Below are 21813 nucleotides of genomic sequence, written 5' to 3'. Positions count from 1 at the left end.
TATCCTACAAAAATAGTTGGTTTGGTAGAATAATTCGATCATTATCGGACATAGATCTATCTTGGGAATTCATAAAACGTGCTTCGTTAGATAGGAAAACTTACAAAATCGTTTTAAGACTTATTTACGAACACTTGACGAATAACTGCTGAGAATGTAACAAGTAAAGATGATGATTAAATTAAATTAAATTTGGTTTATTATTTAAATATATAATTCCATATATTACTTTGATATAACAATGAAAGTTGAGTAAGTAAAGTTATGTTATTACTAAAAAATACAATTTCTTATATTGCTTTGATATATATCTAAGAGTTGAAGTAATTGAATAGGGCTATAGTAAATGAAGGCAGATTAAATTAGTGCACATTGTAAGATAATTTCTAATAGATTACATTACATTATGAGATTTAAGGTCAAATAGATTAAATAGATAGATATTTTAAACTAAATAATTATAAAAATTAAATATAATTATATTTTCTAACTAAATAATTGGGAACAAATTGTAAATAAACTAAATAAATTTAATAATCATAATAATAATAAAAATTAAGACTAACTATAAAAAAATAATGTTAGATAATTAACTAATGACTAATAATTTGTATTGGATGATACAGTACTACTATTTTTTTCCTTTTAAATATGCTCATAATCTTATTCACTATGCTATTATTATTATTATTGGATTGGGTGAGTTCCACTCCTCTTAATAATTATATCTGGGTTACAAGGTTTGTTGGTATCCTTGAGGAAAAAAATCGGCATAATTATTATGGAGGATAGGGCCTCTATAGTAATTCACGTTCGCTCATTTTGGGCAGGTCCATGACCAACGTGCTAGATAAGATAAGATAAGAATATAAAAAGGAAAAACTGATGTTTAATGTTTCAAATGATTAGATGAAAAATCAATATAAAACTCGGCTCAACATTTAATAATGAATAAATTTAAATAAAATAAAATTTTATTTTCATTAAATTTTAATTAACAAATATTATTAATATTTAAAAAATAATATAATTTATATAATAAATTTAAAGGAGCGGAGACTGTCTAAATCCATAATATCTAAAACTATTTTTTATTATATATCTATAAAATGAATATTAATATGACTTACAAGATTTTTCAAAAAATTTTCAATATAAAAAGGAAAAACTGATGTTTAATGTTTCAAATGATTAGATGAAAAATCAATATAAAACTCGGCTCAACATTTAATAATGAATAAATTTAAATAAAATAAAATTTTATTTTCATTAAATTTTAATTAACAAATATTATTAATATTTAAAAAATAATATAATTTATATATTAAATTTAAAGGAGCGGAGTCCGCTCCAGCCCTAAAAGGAGCTACTCCCGCTCCCGCTCCTCATTTTTAAAAAGGAAGGGCGCTCCAGCTTTTTTTGAAAAAATGTAGCGGCGCTCCGGAGCGCCGCTCCTGTAGCGCCGCTCCTTAACAAGACTGATTATAAATAAGACTAAATACTATGGTTTGAGTAAGAATAAATTTAATTAGTTTCTTTAAGGTTAATATAACAGTCTAAGATAAAAATATAATTTGCATATAATCTAATAATTAAAACTTATAATCTGAAAATATAATAAATAAAATTAATATAGTCCCCTTCAATCTCAGGTAAAAATTGATATATATATATATATCATAATTTCATTTTTTAGCTAATTTAGATTTTACCTCATCCTTTATTATTATGTTTTTTTTTCAGCTGCAATCATAAATAATGGTAAGCAGCTTTACTTTATTACATGACACCCAACCTCCCAATGGAGTATATAATATAACAACAATCTTTTATTTTACAAGGACACAAATAGGTGTTGATTTAAGTGCTTTGCCTGAAAGTGAGGATGCTATAAATACATTGCTGTATCAGTTGATTATTTCAGCAAATATATTGTAGCCATGCCTTTAAAAGATAAAACAGCAAAATCGGTATCGCGCTTCCTTTACTCGTTACCATGCACACATGGTAGGGCCAAAGTATAATAAATTTGGTAATAAAATATTAATATTATATATAGATTCAAATTAATGATAAAGGACGTGAGTTTGTGAATTAAATAAGCAATAATTTTCACAAACTCGTAGGGATCATGCAGAGGGTGACAAGTGCATATCACCCTCAAGCAAATGGCATGGTTGAAAGAGTGGATAGGACAATCCAAAATGCACTACTAAAGTGAATTAAGGATGATCAATTAATTTGGACAGATGCCTTGCCTGGCATAATATTTGCCTATAACACTTCACTACACGAATCTTCGAAATTTACACCTTATGAGCTGAGCTCCGTGAAGTTGGCCGAACGATTGGAAGCACTAACGATGAATCATATGTCATTTTTTAGTGCTTCGTTAGTGCTTGTTAGTGCTTCAATCCGTTTAGTAGCCGAATTTAAGGAAAAAATGTTATAAGCAAAAATAAAAATTTGTGCCAATTTCACGCTTAAAAGTCGATTGGAATCACTAACGATGAAACTTATATCATTCTTTAGTGCTTCTAGAGGTTAGTGCTTCAATCCATTTTGTAGCCGAATTTATGAATAAAAAGTTATTCACGAAAAAAACAAAAATAAACAAATAATAGCGACGTGCCAAAACAAAAACTATAGGAGTACTATACATCCGGTTTTCGCCATTGTTTAGTGCTTAATTAGTATATTTAAATTCCGTAATTTATTTTGTTAACCGTCATATGAAAAAATTGTAACACGCTAAAGAAATTTTTAGAGGTCAAATTTCGGCTAGAAAATTATGAAAGCACTAACGATGAAACTTATATCATTCTTTAGTGCTTCGTTAGTATAGTGCTTTAATCAGTTTTGTAGCCGAATTTAAGAATAAAAAGTTATTCACGAAAAAAAACAAAAATAAACAAATAATGGCGACGTGCCAAAACAAAAACTATAGGAGTACTAAACATCCGGTTTTCGCCATTATTTAGTGCTTAATTAGTATATTTAAATTCCATAATTTATTTTGTTAACCGTCATATGAAAAAATTGTAACACGCTTAAGAAATTTTTAGAGGTCAAATCTTGTATTTTTATTAATAACTTCTTTAGTTGTTTTGATAATTTCTAGAGAAGAGTTGAATACAATTATTCATATCTATCTATAGAAACATAATCAATTTGATATATTCTTTTCTTAAGATTCTAATTTGAATTATTGATATGCTATATTGAATCAGGGTAACTATCAGAATTCCTGCATAATTATATTGATAATAATGAGATCTAAATATATAAGTTTCATCGTTAGTGCTTTCATAATTTTCTAGCCGAAATTTGACCTCTAAATATTTCTTTAGCGTTTTACAATTTTTTCATATGACGGTTAACAAAATAAATTACGGAATTTAAATATACTAACTAAGCATTAAATAATGGCGAAAACCGGATGTATAGTACTGCTATAGTTTTTGTTTTGGCACGTTGCCATTATTTGTTTATTTTTATTTTTTTTTCTAATAACTTTTTATTCTTAAATTCCGCTACAAAACTGATTAAAGCACTAACCTCTACTAACGAAGCACTAAAAAATGATATAAGTTTCATCGTTAGTGCTTTCATAATTTTCTAGCTGAAATTTGACCTCTAAATATTTCTTTAGCATTTTACAATTTTTTCATATGACGGTTAACAAAATTAATAACGGAATTTAAATACACTAATTAAGCACTAAATAATGGCGAAAACTGGATGTTTAGTACTCCTATAGTTTTTGTTTTGGCACGTCGCCATTATTTGTTTATTTTTGTTTTTTTCGTGAATAACTTTTTATTCTTAAATTCGGCTACAAAACTGATTAAAGCACTAACCTCTACTAACGAAGGACTAAAGAATGATATAAGTTTCATCGTTAGTGCTTTCATAATTTTCTAGCCGAAATTTGACCTCTAAAAATTTCTTTAGCGTGTTACAATTTTTTCATATGACGGTTAACAAAATAAATTACGGAATCTAAATATACTAATTAAGCACTAAATAATGGCGAAAACCGGATGTAAAGTACTCCTATAGTTTTTGTTTTGGCACGTCGCCCATATTTGTTTATTTTGTTTTTTTCGTGAATAACTTTTTATTCATAAATTCGGCTACAAAATGGATTGAAGCACTAACCTCTACTTACGAAGCACTAAAGAATGATATAAGTTTCATCATTAGTGCTTCCAATCGACTTTTAAGCGTGAAGTTGGCACAAATTTTTATTTTTGCTTATAACTTTTTTTCCTTAAATTCGGCTACTATACGGATTGAAGCACTAACAAGCACTAACGAAGCACTAAAAAATGACACATGATCCATCGTTAGTGCTTCCAATCGTTCGGCCAACTTCACGGAGCTTATGAGCTGATGTATGGTAGAAAAGCAAAACAAGCTTATGTATGATAAATCTCATTTTATAATCATATATTATATATTATGTCTCTATTTAAGATTGACGAGGAAGAGGATATTGATCCTGACAATGTACCTGAAGCAGATATCTTGTTTTCAAGATACAGTTTCCAGGATGAATGATATTCATGAGATAGCTGCTGGCAATATAGATCTTGCTCAGCTTAAACAGCAGAGGGATTATAGAAGTCGTAATGCTGGTAGAAATAACCATTATTTAGTCAATGATCAAGTGCTTATTTGGAACTACCGTCGGGCTGATAGGAAAGGTGGCAAAATGACCAGACCTTGGATGGGTTCTTATACAATAGTTAGGATTCTTAAAAGTAAAATTTATCATTATTATTAAATTATTTTTAATATAGGCAATGTTGAGCTCATGAATGCTAGCGGTAGCATTTTAAAGAGCAAAGCAAATATATGTAATATAAAACATTACTTTGCAAGAAAAGGAATATAATTGTCTTAATTACTTAGTAATATACATATTTTTTAGATGATAAAAACTCTGAGGTAGTGAGTTATAATGAGGAGTTAAATGCTCAAGAAAATCACTTGAACGGTATTATTTATAAAACTCACAATTTTTTTAAATATTTAGTCTCAAAATTACTCAACACGATTATTGGAGAAGAGAATAAGAATTGTGAAGACCAAAAATATATTGACATTTTCGAACTTAACCTTAAATTAATATATAAAACTTTAAGAGTTAATTTTAAATACAAATTAAGCAAAATTGCCATAAATATCAATATAATACTTAATCTTTACACGTCAGTCATAAATGTCAGCATTAATAAAAATATTATATTTAATCTTTATACGTCAGTCATAAATGTCAATATCACTAAATATATTTGATCTTAACATGTCAGTCATAAATGCCAATATCACTAAATTAGAATCTATTTAAAACAGGGATTCACTTAACTATCCATAACAATAGAAAATATAATACTTCATCTTTACACGTCAATCATAAATGTCAGTATCACTAAAAATATTATATTTAATATATGCGCGTCAGTTATAAATGTCAATATCATTAAAAAAATTATATTAAATCTTAACATGTCAGTCATAAATGTCAATATCATTAAATTGGAATTTATTTAAAACATGATTTCACTTAGAACGTTGCACCGGCGAAGAGTGACTAAAATAAATGTGAATTATAAAACCAGGATATGAATGACTATAAAATAAATGACTCAAAATAGAAATTTAAATTTTTTTGAGCCTTTAAAATTTATATATAAAGTATAAAAAATTTAAATGTAGGAAATATAAATTAAATTAATACACAAGTTTTTTATGAATATTTGTATTTTATATGTTATAACTTATAAAGTATTCATGAAAAAATATATAACACATTAAAAAATAAAATTGCACAGAAAATATTATTAAGAAGCATATTATATTTTTATTATGTAAAATCCAATCTTCGTAGAGATTGTGCTAATTTTTCAATTATCTCATCATATGCTTGGCGTCAAATGTCTATGAATATTCAAATGACCCAAATCATTCAATTTACTTTCAGAAGTTATACTTCTTAGGTACGTTTTTATTCTCCTGGAAAAATATATAAAAGATGTTATGATGCAAAGCATCCATAGCATTTTTCGGACAACCATAGTTAATCTTTTATACCATAGTTGGCATTCAGCTAATGAAGCATCATAAGATATTTTAACATCTTCATGATAAAAATCTGCCAAATATTTTTTTTCCTATACCAACTGAAAACGGTTGAGATGGCTTATGTGGAAATAATATCTGCAGATTGGTAAGTTCTGCCTGATGAATTAAAAATTGTTCAATTACATGGGTTGTAAATGTATCTAGGAGAGGGATAAAGATATTTATTTTATAATACTCTTCTGCTGATCCTATATTAATGTTTGGACGATGAGCTTGCCCTGCTGCAAATCGAAGGAGACAAATATTAAACTCGTATAGCTCTGCTTTTGATTTAACAAAATATGAAATTCCTCATCAACATTAGCTCTTGAGTTTTAATAAAAAATTCTCAGCGTCTCTTACATAAAATAGTTGTATAATTAAATAATTAATTACTACATTCTAATGTGAAAAAATAAATTTGGTATAATAATCTGCTTGCTTCTGAGGAAATATCTCATTCAGGCCATTGTGATATTTCAATAAGAACTTCAATAATCGGCTCTTCTAACTCAATTAAAGCTGCTTGATGGCCAAAACTCCATCTCGTTGGACAAGCTTTTTGCAATTTTTTTCTAATTGTTGGACATCAAAAATAATTCTGTTTAAAATATTTTGTTGCTTGGGATATCTAAACATCTCATAGATGCTAGATATTTTGCCTGATATAAATATATAAAATTTAATTATAATAAATAAAATTATACCTAGCAATTTGATATCAATGGTAAAGAACATAATTAGATATTGCCAAGTTGATCGAATGAACAGCACAATGGACATATATAGCTGTTGGATACTATTTTTTATAATTGTATGAAGCAGTGACGAAGCGTCAAGTTCACTACTAGGGAAGCAATCAAAAAAAAATTATTATTTTTATTTTGGTCAAACTCAAACCATAAAAACATTAAGATTTATAATAAATGGTATTCGTCTTTGTTTTTGAGTAAAATGATAGTACTGCATTATAAAAGTTATTGCTAGATTTAAAATTTTTTAATAATTTTTTTCCAATCGAAATCAAAGATAGATTCGATAATCGATTTTGGCTCATCCTGTTTCTGCAATAAGATTTGATTCTTTTTAAAGATGAAAAACTCCGTTCTGCACCTGTTGTTGTTGAAGCCAAAGTTAAGATGAATTTGCATAATTTAAAAAATTCTTTAAAATTTTCATCAAATCGGTGCATATTAAAATTCAAGTATTTCATTAACATTCTTTTTCTTTCTAAATTCAACATCCCGTAACACTACCTTTAATTCGGTTTCAACATCCCGAAACACTATCTTTAATTCGGTTTCCAGCTTGTGTAAGTCAAAAAATTGAGAATAAGTGTCGTTTAAATTATCTCATAAATATTTTGGGAAATTTTGATTATTTGGAATTTACATATATCTAACAATTCGACGAATTTAATATTTGGTGTAAGACATATGAAATAGAATTAATCAAATCATTTTGAATATCGCTTGATAGTCCAATAAAAACTGCACTATTTCTAAATGATGTATCAATTGTAAATTATCTTCCGCGAGCAAATAAATTAATTCAATATAATTTCCTCTATTAACTGAATTAGAAGGTTCATCATCACCACTGAATGCGAGCTCCTGGATTCCAAGAAAACATAAAGAGTTTATCAATATTTCTCTATTTAATTTGACTTTAGAATTATGCTGTTCGATTGATATTTTGCGCATCGAATCTATCATATTTATAATTTTTGCCAAATGTTTTAAATTGAATCATCGACTGAAAATGAGCGGTTGATTCTTCATGCCATTTAACTGCTTTGAAAAATTATTCATATCCGAAAATCTTTTATCATACCAAACATATTTTTCCTTTGGGAATAACAGGCATGACCAACAATATAGAGAATTAGAAAATTCACATTCAGTGAGCCATTCATATTTTTCATATTTATCGATAGAAAAATTATGGATGCAAGTTTTGATTTCTTTTTTTGAGTTTTGTAAAATTGGTTTTGGTCTTCCTTTTTCAATAATCAATTTTTTAGCATCAAAATTTCTTGAGCTAAATGATAATGTTATTAAATTTTCAATAATACAATTACAATTATTAAGCATTAATAAAGGATTTTAAAAAATTTTTTATTTTCAAAAAGTAAGGAAAAAAATATTATATAAAAAATTTCTTTCTCTTTTATTTATTAAAAAAATAAGCATTTTTTTATTTGCTTCCCCAATGCTTATTTTTTAATGGTACACAATACCATGGCATGATTTTCTCTTTATTTATTAAAAAAATAAGCAATATTAAATTTGCTTCCCTCATATAAATTTTTTTTAACGTAGTAAAAATAAATTTTTTAACGTAGTAAAAAAGTAACTTTTTTATCATAGTAAAAATAATAGTATTTCTTAATATAGTAAAATGATATTAATTAAAAAATTATATTAATCTTTTTATAACGAAGTCAGTTTAGTTTATTTAGCATAGTACAAAGATTATATTAAGTTTATTTAAAAATTTTGTAAAAAAAATTTAATATGGACGCCTTGTCACTGGTATGAAGCCCATTTAATTGCCTACTCATTCCACGAGCTCTTTCATACCATTGCAAAAAAATTTCTTATTCCATAATTATTATTTGACTAGAAATTTGAAAATAGTAGATAAATATTACGCCACTAGAATTAGAAAATAATAGATAAATATTGTGCCAAGAAAAACTTGAAATCAAAATTAATTGATAAAATGACTTAGTAAATGAATGTGATAAATGTATATTTAAAAAGAAAGAGATAGGAATAAATATTATCAAATATAAATTAATTTAAGAATAATATTTTTGAAAAATATATCCGGCATCTGCTTTTTTTTCCCCCAATTCCCCCCCCCCCCCCCACTGCATACGCACCTGCATATATATGTTCAATTTAAAAAAATAAAATATACATAATTAATTTGATAGTAATAGGTTGAATACTTTTATTAATCAAATTTGATACTGCGTCCATCAGTGGTTGACTATATTTTAGGCCAATAATTTTTTTTAATTTTAAAATAACTATCGTTATTGTTGGGGTCAAATAGCCATAGCCAAAACATTTATTCTTCAAATTTAATGATTTTATTAGTTATATTATATAAAATAAAATAATCAATATTACAATCAAATGTCGTTTTAAATTGGAACTTGAAGATTTTGAAACTAATATAATACTTTTTGGGCAAAAGCGTTTTTAATATTGAACGAACGTTAAATTTGAACGCGTCGTCATAATAAAGGAACGCGTTCACGTTCAAAGTTTGTCAAAAATAAAAGGAACGCCGTTCATCATTTTTTCAAAAAATTGCTTCGATCACAAACGCGTTAAGAATGAACCCGTTTGTTTACAACACTTGTTGACATAATCAATAAACCTTTATCTTTGTGGCATAGCCATAAACTAGCTATCAACACAACTCACCATTCTGAAATTATGACTTAACCTGCATTAAGCAGTCAATGTATTTTAGTTTTTACAATGTAACTGGTTCATTGGCTAATATTATATAATATTTCTCATGATCTGACATAAATCCTTCAGGGTATCACTAGCCTTTACAATCTCAGGAGGCTCAAAATTTTTTAGCAAAAAAAATTCAAAATTTTGAGGAAACTCTATGATCCCCCCTGGTGACGCTACTGAAATTCTTATCTTTGTTGCATAGCCCTAAGCTAAACCCTAATGTAGTCCACTAGCTTAAGATCATTTCTTAAACTGAACTACATAGTTTGGTAAAAATAAACTTATTGGTTACTTCGCACTTCTCAGTAGTCTTAAGTATCTTTTAGATTTTACTAATTGTAGTGGGATTGGTATCTAATAAAATGAGTATTTTTCCTCATCTAATATAACCACTAGCCCTTATCTTTGTAGAACCTGATCCATGTAGTTTAGTAAAATCAAATAACTATGCATCACAGCCAGTGGCGTAGCTAGGAATTTTCCTTAGAGGGGGTCCATACATATAAAAACCTGGCCGGGTTTATCCTAAAAATCATAACCATATCTTCGATAATATATATTTTTTAAATGCATAAATAATATGTTATTATAATTTAGTAGATTATTCTCAAAGACTTTATAATAATACTATCCAGAATTACTTCAATTATAATATCCTTCCACAGACATCAAAATCAGAAAAATATAAATATTAATGGTATTTATTTGATATAAAGTCACTTTTAAGTCTTTTGAACGTATAATCTAAAAAAAAAAATTTTGCTCTGGGAGGGGTCCAAACCCGAAAACTACCCCCGTAGCTACGCCACTGATCACAGCAGATATCTGGTTTCAGGGACGTCGTTAGCCTTTATAATCTCAGGGGGCTCAACTAAAAAAAATTTTATGGGGGCGAAGCCCCCTATACCTTCTATATTATACTTTTTGAAAATTTGCTAACTCTGAACAATTATACTAAATTTCATATTTTGTCATTTAGTATATTATGCATACAAAATAATTAAAATATTACAAGATTTCAAAAAATAATATTTTTTATTACAAAATCTATTTATTACAGAATAAAATATTTGCGATTGCTAATATAAAAAAATTCTGCATCTAAAAAATTACGATAAAAAAAGGTTAATTAATTCATACATATGCCTCAATTGATAATGGTTTTTAAAACCATATAATATAATATAAAATAATTCTTAGCAACTTACACTGACAAAAGGTCGTGAAACTAATATAGCTCTCTGTAACCATTTTAGACGAGGTTTTATAGAATGGACTAATAAGGAAAAATTTATAGGCCTAACCAAATCAACAATTCTTGAATAAGAGAATATAAACGACCAATAATAATTTTGAGAAATTAAATTTCTAAAAGATTATCTTCCATTTTTAATGCTATATAAACGACTACACAGTTGACAATTAAAATATGCAATAGCCGCACAAATAGTCTGGTTAATTTGCATCATAACTATGACACTTACTTTGTTAGCTCATATCAGAATTTATTATGTTAGATAAATTGATAAAACAAAAGTAAAAATTTAGAAGAAATTATGCTATATTGAAGACTTAAGTTATTCACACGGCAAGGATGCCATATTAGAAATGAAACATATGTAACTATAAAATATGAACCAGAGTGATATGATGAAAGCATAATATTTTATATATTATCACCACCTTAAAATAATAGTAGTTTGTAATAATATCAAAAATATACTCGTATTAAAAATTTAACTCAAAACTGTTTTTCAAATAAGAAAAAAATAGCTTAAAAACACGTTAAAATAGAGAAGAAAAGAGATTTAATTTATTACATCCATTGTGCATTGACGTACGCAGTGAGGGGAGGGACAGGGGGACAAATCCCCCCTCCCCCCAAGCCAAAAAATGCAGATGCTGGATTATATTTTTCAAAAATATTATTGTTAATATTAATTAATATTTGTTAATATTTATAATATCTCATATATATATATTTAATTACATTTATTTATCACATTCATCTACTAAGTTATTTTATCAATTAATTTCGATTTCAAGTTTTCCTATTTACCTATTATTTTCAAATTTTAGTGGCGTAATATTTATCTAAATTTCTAGTCAATTAATAATTATCTCTTAAACCTTGTCCAACAGGGAGAAAGAAATTGCAAGCTTGTCCAACGAGATCGAGTCACCACCATCAAGCAGTAACAACTATTATGGAGTTAGAAGAGCCGATTATTAATGCTATTAGAGAAATATCACAATGGCTTGAAAGAATTTCCTCAGACGCAAGAAAATTATTGGATTCAATACTTATTCCAAATTTTTTTTCTCATTAGAATGTATTATTTAATTATACAACTATTTTATGTAATACTTTTCAAAAACATAACATTGACTTGATTAAGAAGATGAGAATAGCGGAGAGCATTTTATTAGAACTCAAGGAAATTAGAGCTAATGTTGATGAAGAATTTCATATTTTATATGTTATTGTTGAGTCAAAAGCAGAGCTATACGTGTTTAATATTTGTCCCCCTCGACTTGCAGCAAGCAAGCTCATCGTCAAAACATTAATATAGGATCAGTAGAAGAGTATTATAAAACAAATGTCCCCTCTCCCCAACCTTTTTCATATGGTGATAGAAAAAAATATAAATATTTATTAGATTTTTATCATGAAGATGTTAAAATATCTTATGATGCCTTATTAGCTGAATAACTATGATTTAAAGATTAACTTTGGTTGATACAGTCCCAAAAAATGCTATGGATGCTTTGCATTATTTCAAACACATTTTAGATTATACTCCCAATGTATTAAAATGGTTATATATATATTAGCAGCTCTTTAGTAAACTAATGAGAGAACTGTTGTAGCTGTTGAAAAAAAGAAGAAATTAATTTAATTTAATCAGAGGAGCACTTTCCAAAATATCGAAGAATAAAACGGAAAGTAAAGCCAACAAGCAAAGAATATTTCTCCTACATTGGAATATCCTATTGAATGGCATATCTTTAGCTTCGTTTTATTATGCAGGGATATTTTTGTAATATTCAGTGAATAATCAGAATTATTATATAAGGTAGAATGGAAAGAAACGATATGAAATGATAAAATGTCAATATTTAAATTGACTCTTTTTGTTTAAAAATAATATTTAATATTTTTAGGAATGTCAATGCCAGGACTTTCTTTGTCAATATTTTAAAAAATGAAATCACACTAATTTTTAATTAAATATTATAAAAACAGAATAAGAAAGGAAAAGAACCTTTATCTTATGTTTTAAAAAAGGAATTTACTATTTAGATGTTTTAAAAATGATATATCAAATTTAATTACTTCAAAAATATTTTTATATGCTATTCAAATAGAGAAGAAAATAAAAGTAACTGAAATTCATAATATATATACTACTTTTTTGAACTAACTTCTCCTTTCATTGTACCTGAAACCCAGTGTCATATTTAAAAAATATATTCCTTTATAAGGAATTTCCGTCTTTCTTATTTTTTGCCACAAAGACCGAAGAAAAATATGCGCAGTTCTTAAAATGTGACAGTTTTTCGTCAACGATTTATAAGGAAGGCATATTTTTTAAAAAATGGTCTATAACGGCATTAATTAAGAATATAGTAATTGGCGATTAGTGTAATAATTAAGAATGCTTCGACCTTAAAATTTCCAAATAAAAAAACTAAGAAAAATGAGTGAAGGAGTAGGTAAAAAATAGAAAAAAAAGAGGGAAGGATGATTGCAATGGAATAAAATAGATTACATTATTTTAGAAAACCGCGTAAAGAGTCTACGAAACTAAATTAAATCATCAGAGATTCTAAGCCCTTTGCATAGATAGATAAGTTTGGCTAAGGTAAGAACAAGTAACAAGGAATTTAAATGAAGAATTGCCGATGGGGTAAAAGTGCAATCAGCAAATTTCAAGGTATATAAAGTCCTTCTTTGCTTCCGCAGTTGTTATAATATCCCGATTTATGTTGAAAAGCGTATCTGCACAAAAGAAATTTCAAACACGATAACTGATTTTTTCCCAAAACTTTGGTAATAGAATAGGGCTTAACAAATCTGAAGCTCCAGAGAGAGCAAGACACTAGCGGATGTAATGTCTTTCTAAGAGAGAATCTGAAAGGTGATGAGAGCTGATATTTTTTAATGGGCAATCTTTTCCTGAACCTCCGTCTGTTTCTGCTCCTGAAATATATGTGAGTAAAAATATATTATATTAGGCGGTTAAGACGGGGCTAAACTATTTATGGTTTATCTGGAAATATAGATTAATGAGGAAATGGTTTGTAGAAATTTATGCCTAGTCCCCGTATTAAGGGAATTAAATAAGGTATTCCTCAAAATATAGAGGTAAATATAATCAATGGATTGACATCGTGTGTAAATCCAGTAACATCAGAAGGTTTTAAAAAAAAATTTCAGATATCCGATATTGAAAAGATGATACCGATCTAATCCGTTTTTTTTAACTAAATTGCTTGTTAATATTTATTTATTTTTTTTAAGGTATAAACTTTTTATTAAGAACTTTATAATATTTAATACATTGAACGTTAAAAGTAAAACATATATACGTAATTTAAAAAAATATATATATTAAAAATGTCATGTAAACTATTTATATAAAATCTATATAAAAAACTGTATAATAAAAAAAATAAAATAATTAGAATAGTAAATTGTATGTTGGGTGGGAGGAGGTCAAGAAAAAGAGCCATGGATGGCAATGCAGTTAGATCTGCATATATCAATAGATATGCGCTGTCTGAGATAGAAGCCTTCCTGAGGGTCACCAGTGATGGCGTGGATTTTTTTACCGAGGGTTTTGAAGAAGGTTAGGGCATGATTGCCAAAAGACCCGGTTGGATACGATTGGTATGAGATTGCAATTTGTTAGGGAAGTGTATTTATTAATTTTCGAGTTTTCAGCTCGCATGAATGAGTTCTTATTAAAGGAGGGAGCAAATCGGTCGATGCAGGTATTATTTTAATTTTAAGATTCTGGATTTTATTTTAAAAATATAAATAGAATTCCCTAACTAACTTCTCTTATAAAATAAGTATATTTTTCAATTTTAATTTTAAAATGAATTCCAGTAAGTCAAGGTTATGATACAGTTAGAAGAAAGTAAATAATTTTTTTTATAATTTATTTTAAATAATATTGATCTTGCTGTAAAAAATGTATAATCGAATTAAAAATTAAAAAATAATTTGCCTATATTTTATTGCAAATTTTATAAATTTAATTTTTGAATATTTCAAAATTTCGTTAAATGATTTTAAATTAGTTATGAATTTAATCAACGAATTCGTTAATTAATGTTATCAAAACCAATTTTGGTTAACTAACTTTCGGAAATAGATAATAAACAGTAGGGGGATAAAGATATGGTTTAAATTTTTTAAAATATTATTTTTTAAAAATAAAACAATAGGGGTATAAAAATAAGGGTCGAATTTTTTAAAAAATTTATTTTACTTGCATAATTTGACTATTGAATTTTAAAAAACTATTTTATCGAACGTAAAAATTCCAAATTAGTTTGACATTCTTGGACAAACGAATTAAATTTGTAACTAATTTTGTCGAGTTAGGACGAGTATAAGCATATTTTTTGCCCTTTTTTTTCTCCCGTTATTTACATTTGAAAAAAATTAAGTTTTAAAATGTTTTTTACATCACAAATATTTTATAAAAATGAGTGTACCAAAAATAAAACAGATATTACTTATTAATATTCTGTTAAAAAATTGGAAGATCCGATTATCGAAAACGAATAATATAGATGCTGATCCGATTTCGATTCGATATATCAGACAGCGACCCGGAGTGAAACGTAACAAACCGTAACGAACCGTTAAATCATTATAAACCGTTATAAATATCTGAACCATAACCGTAACCGAACCGATATAATTATTTTTTGAAGGAGTAAAAAGAACCTTTATAAAAAGTTTAAACCGGTTCAAACCGATTTTTATATTTTAGAAGTGGAAATAATTTGAATATCCAGAATTATATAAACTTGCTCTTATAATACTAGCGGTTCCCGCAACACAAGTTTCTGTAGAAAGGGCTTTTCGGGGCTAAAATTTATGTTATCGTCACAACGAACAAAAAGGAATCTATTTATATTAAAAAATATATTACTTATGCTTTCAAATAATATATTAAAAGATGAGTTATTTTGAATCTTATATATTTTTTTATATATATAATTCATAGATGCTTATAATAAAAATAAATTAGAAAATGGTGTAGTTTCAATAAAAAAAAAATTTATAACAGTGATGAACATGAACCTTTATAATTAGCTGAACTGAACCTTTATAAATTTTTTCTTAAAGACCGTAACCAATACGTAACCATTATAATTTTATACATATTGAACCATAACCAAACTGAACCGTTATAAATAACGGTTCGGATCAGGGCTAACCTCCCACTATATGTGAAAAATATTATAGAGTAAAATTACGTATCTTTTATAATTGTTTTTATATTAATAAGACGAAGCTGGAGTTAGGGACTCCCCACCCCCAATCAATAGAAAATATATGTAAGACTTCCCTTTTTAATCTCTTTATAATTTTAAATTGATAAAACCCCTTCCTTAGAAACTATATTTCAGTTTCTAATCATCTCCGAAATTTATACTAAAAATCTATAAATAAATATTAGTTATATCTTAAAAGATTTAAATTATAAAAAAAATTATCAAACGGAACACTTCTCAAAGATAAAATAATTTGTACTAGGATTTCCCCAAGTAGTCTATTCGTTAAACACTTCTCATGCGGGCTCTATTTTTTGACCTTATCGAATTCAAAGTTTTGTCTTATTATACAATCACTTTGAGAGTAATAAATACTTATTGCATATTAATTTCCCTTTTAAAATTGTTAAAAATTTCTGGAATTATTTAGATAGGTAAAAGAGTGAGAAAGCCGTTTATTTTAGCTCGCTAGCACACCTGGTTCTCTAGATATAGGGGCTCAAAGGTACAAAAAAGAGCCACTTTGGAATCTGTAAAATTTTTTCTCTAATGGGCTAACAAAGAATAATAAATATTGGCGCGATTATAGGCTTTTAACATCCGGTTTGCTTAAATTGCTTTACCTGCATTTTTAAGCAAAATAGTGAGTTTGTTTTCGAATTTTTTTTATTGTTTTTTATTTAGACACCTTTGCTAAATATATATATAATATCAAAACCTTGGCGACGCTACCGACTCCAAAAATTGACAAAAAAAGTAGATGGCGCTTTATGAAATTACGGATTATGGTTAAAATTTTGCTGCTAACTTATCAATAACCAGATATTTTCACTTTTTATATTAAAAAATTTTGATTTTCTATTAAATATACTAATTAACCGAAAAGCAGAGTAGGCATATGCCCATTACACTTAATAATGTAACAAATTTCTATTAATAAATATCTTTCATATAATTTTATTTTTAAGGTATCTACAATTTCATCGAATTTTTAATCATTTGATGAAGAAAGATAATGGTATAATTTCAGTCGTTAAAACTTTTTTTAACTCTAGATATTTTTTTCTTCGAATATTTCTTTTCACATAAGCGTTTTCTTTTAATGAGAGATTCCCCATTTGATTCTGGGGATATATTAATGTTATCAATAGCCTCTTGATTAATTATATGAAGGAGAGAATCAATATCTACATTGTCATTTGAAGTATAAGGAATGTTTGATAATTTTTGTCGCCATGAAGAGCATATTAACATATCTAAATTGAATGGTAAATTTTTTTGGGTCATCCAGGGTAGAATCTTTCTTAGATTCTCGCGATAATAAGCATGTCTCTGTAGATTAAATGGGTTGCAACATCTTAATATTTTGTAAATCTATCTGTGATATAGAATAAAATTTTAATTGATCTACACCTAGAATACATGTTTTTGTACTCTCCAAATCCAGATTGTTATTGGTAGACAGACGATAACGGACAGGTTAAAATTATTTCTCAGAAAGAGAGATCGTTTTAAACAATTAATTTTGTAAAATATAATCGAATATATGCCTAATATTTTTACTGCAGCTGTTATATATTATCGAGCTAATAAGTCATCTCGCTATAGTAGCAAAGTAGAGATCTAAAAAATGTAAAACATTTTAATAATAGTGGGAGGGGGTTCCATGTCAATTCAGCGAAACTTTTATCGCGAAACACTTTTTCGCGAAACTTTTATCGCGAATGTCGTTTATCGCGAATGGATTTTATAGCGAAACTTATCGCGAATCCATAATAGCGAATACTATTCCGCGAATGCAATATCGCGAATTTTTTATAGCGAAACCTTTATCGCGAAACCTTAATAGCGAATACATTACCGCGAATACAATATAGCGAAACAAATATCGCGAATTTTTTATAGCGAAACTTTTATCGCGAAACCTTTAATGCGAATACATTACCGCGAAACTTTTATCGCGAATCAATAATCGCGAAAATTTTATAGCGAAACTTTTATCGCGAAACATTTTAAGCGAATACATTACCGCGAAACTTTTATCGCGAATCAATAATCGCGAAAATTTTATAGCGAAACCTTTAACGCGAAACTTTAATCGCGAAAATTTTATAGCGAAATTATTATCGCGAAACCCAAATCGCGAAGACAATGTAGCGACAATTATTTCGCGAAACATATATCGCGAAGATATTATAGAGAATTTAATATCGCGGTAATTGCTAATAATGACTAATTTATTTTGAATCATTTTTTTATAATTATATTATTTGAATAATATTTTATTAATTCACATAGTTTGTAATTTTCTTATAACCTTAAAAAATTTTACAATGATTAATTAACTTAGACTGGTTTATGAAATTTGTTATTGAAATACACTTTTTTCGCTATCCTATCCTTTCCTTCGAAGTTCTTATTTTATAATAATCGCGCACAAGGAACTCAGCTTTATCAATATATTAATCATTGAGTTTATTAGTTAAATCTTGATATTTATTGGCGAAATTGATATCTGGGTAGCATTCCTATTTATTGTCTGATGACTTAATATTTATAAATTTATCAATCAATTTTGGCCAGGGTTAGCAAGTCAGTCAAATGACCAGTCAAATGACTAGATTTTGACGGGTCAATTGAACGGGAGAATATTTGACCTGGTCAAGTGGTCATATATTCTATAAGATCTGAATATAAAAATATGTTTGAAAAAGAAAAAACGATATAAATACATGTGAAATGTGATCACAATGCTTATTGAGTTCCTAATATTAAGGAGAGCATTTTAATCATAGTGAATTTAATGAAGTATGTAATATAATAAAAGAATTAGGCATACAAGGTGGTGATCAAAATATTTCAAGCTATATCATAAATTTCAGAAATAAAAGCGGCGTGTTTAATAGAAAATCATGGGGATAGCAGTAACTTCCATAAGAAACAATCAGATTTCAAACTCAAGCAGTGGAATTAGCTTTGACCACCATGGCCATTAAGAGAAGTGACATTACTAACAATTTCTAGATCTACTTCTTCTTCAGAAAGAAATTGGTCTATTTGTGTCAATAATCTTACTAAAACAGAAATCGATTGAAGATTTAGACAAAAAGAAAATTGATTATAAAATATTAAAGAAAATGATGATATTCAATATAAAATAATATTTATTTGATTTTAACTATATTTGATCGGTCAAATGCACAACCGTGGTTTTGGCAGTCACTATTCTTAAACAGTGTAGATGAATAAAGTCTACAACATTACTGTTTAGAATATCAATTTTGAATGGCAATTCAAAAATAAATTACATCTAAGTGAAATAAGGGATTTCCCCAATTTAAAATATTTATTAATTTTATTATTTTCAATCTTTATAGATATCTTTTTATCTTTTCTGTTTCTTTGAAGGGGGGGGGGGGCGTGATAAAATTTTTAGTATAATAACTCGGCATTAATTTCAATTAATTTAAATATAATATTTTGATATGGGTTCTTATTGAATCTTAAATAATTTTAAAATATAATAAAAAAAATAGCTACACTAAAAATTAACAAATAATTAATGACATATTTGATAAATTATAACTATTTTAAAAAAAAAGTATTGCCGAAATTTAAAAAAAAAAATTTTCCCGTCTGGCTGGTGCCATTCCTTTGGTTATAAATTATAAATATTTTCGCCATTCTTTCCTCTTTATTTCGGAGTCTTATAAAATATGTTATCAAGCAAAAATAAGGAGATCTTAATTTAAAAATTATTTGTTCCGCCTGGATAAAGTAGTCTCAGATACTAATTATTATAGATGTATCAATCAGGATATTTTTAAATGTCCCGTACGACTCACAAAAAAAAATGGTAAGATAAAAGATAATAATGAAATACACAATCATCCAGAAAATCCAATCGAAATGGAAACCAAGAAAATAATCAATTCAATTAAGAATGAAGCTTTGAATAATACTATGGAAACTCCAAACTTTATTGTGGCGAAACAAGTATCTCAATTAAGTGATTCTATATCAATGGCACTACCATCACCGAATCTTATGAAACGTATAATTCACCGAACGCGGAGTTCAAACAGTTTTGCACCTCCGAATCCTAGCAGCCTTATTGAGCTGGTAATTCCGCATGAATATTCAATTACAGATAAATATGAGGATTTCATACTTCATGATGATGGTCCAATAAGATTTTCTATAAATTTTTTGAACAAATATAACTAAATCCTTCATTTTTGTTGCGATAAGCTGCCCGATAAGAAACACTTTATTATAATTGCTTATTTATTTATCATGTGTGTCAGGTTCCCGACCGTGTTATCATATTTGGAACAAAAAAAAATTTGGACTTCTTAGCTTCATGCGAACATTGGTTTTCTGATGGTACATTTAAATCGTCGCCACCTTTATTTATGCAAATTTATACAATTCATGGGATTAGAAATAATAATGTTTTACCTCTCATATATATATTGACCAATAGAAAGGATTATGAAACTTATAAAATAATATTTACTATTATAGGTAACAACTTAATATCAACTCCAAAAAAAATTATGACGGATTTTGAAATGGCCAGTGTAAAAGCTTTCAATGAAGTGTTTCCCAATTCGCAACACAAATGTTGCTATTTCCATTTTGGCCAATCCTTTTGGCGAAACATTCAAAAATATCCAGAAATATCGCATAAATATAAAACAGATGTAGAATTTAATATACAACTTAGAATGATGGTTTGTTTGGCGTTTGTGCCACCCTTAAATGTAGTTGAAACATTTGAATTACTAATAAACTCCGAATTTTATTCTAATAATCAATTGTTACTTCAGCCTCTAATTGAAACTTTTGAAAAAGCTTATATTGGTAAAACGTTTGGAAGAGGCAGATTACCTGCTTTGTTTAATATTGAACTCTGGAATTGTTACCAATCAACACTGAACGGGGAAGCGAAAACCAACAACGCGGTTGAAGGGTGGCATAGATGCTTCAGTTCCCTCCTAACAAGTTACCATCCAAACATGTGGAAATTTATATCAAGTTATCTATATATCTATTATTTTAAAATGATTTAAAAAGTATAAAGATTTACTAATAAACTATATAATTTTTCCTAGGCTTAAAAAAACAACAAGGGTTGACAGAGTTAAAAATTGCTCAATATAATTCTGGTGAAACACCCTCTACCCCGAGAAAAAAATATCGAAATCTACATGCGAGAATAGTAACAATTGTTTCTGACTTCGAAAATCGATCAAGATTAGATTATCTTAAAGGAATCGCTATTAATATAACATTGAATGTTTAATTTTTTAAATTCTTATCTACAATAATAAAAATTTTGCTTGTTTTTATATAATAGTCTCAAAATTTTTATATTTTCATTATTTTTTTGTGACAAAAATATAGGATACTTTGGTATAAAATTTAGCTGGTTACATAAGACTCATTCATCAAGATATAGATTTTATGAGGGTATTTACAAATTCTTTTATATGTGTGTGGTGTGACACATTCTTTATCTACCACATCAATCCCACGATTAATATTTCAAAAATAACTACCTTTCGTCATGCATTATAAAATTATTTTAAAATTCATATTCCTAGCCCTTGAGTCATATAGTTGTTTCCCCTTACAAATATGATCATTTTTGATGAGCAACATTATTAGAAAAGTACTA

The 21813-nt window shown here is 27.4% G+C and overlaps 1 protein-coding gene across 1 annotated transcript; it reads left to right on the top strand.

The window, feature by feature from the left end:
- Nucleotides 1-1851: 1851 nt before the first annotated feature.
- Nucleotides 1852-21438, top strand: LOC135922384 (uncharacterized). Its single transcript, XM_065456770.1, has 4 exons — nucleotides 1852-2032; nucleotides 4480-4766; nucleotides 20658-21170; nucleotides 21248-21438. The coding sequence occupies exons 2-4, from the start codon at nucleotides 4511-4513 to the stop codon at nucleotides 21436-21438; spliced, it is 960 nt and encodes a 319-aa protein (XP_065312842.1). The 5' UTR covers nucleotides 1852-2032; nucleotides 4480-4510.
- Nucleotides 21439-21813: the final 375 nt, after the last annotated feature.

This window comes from Gordionus sp. m RMFG-2023, chromosome 1 (assembly GCF_954871325.1).
Source record: "Gordionus sp. m RMFG-2023 chromosome 1, tfGorSpeb1-WG-v2, whole genome shotgun sequence".
Classification (NCBI taxonomy): Eukaryota; Metazoa; Nematomorpha; class Gordioida; order Chordodea; family Parachordodidae; genus Gordionus; species Gordionus sp. m RMFG-2023.
Note: the sequence above shows the minus strand (reverse complement) of the source record. Positions and strands in the feature narration are given on the sequence as shown.

Bases quoted from the DNA above. Each gene is read 5' to 3' on its own strand.
- LOC135922384 (XM_065456770.1), top strand. From the start codon at position 4,511: ATGTACCTGAAGCAGATATCTTGTTTTCAAGATACAGTTTCCAGGATG. The intron at 4,767-20,657 runs GTAAAATTTATC...TTACTATTATAG, and splicing joins AATAGTTAGGATTCTTAAAA to GTAACAACTTAATATCAACT. The intron at 21,171-21,247 runs GTTATCTATATA...AATTTTTCCTAG, and splicing joins CATGTGGAAATTTATATCAA to GCTTAAAAAAACAACAAGGG.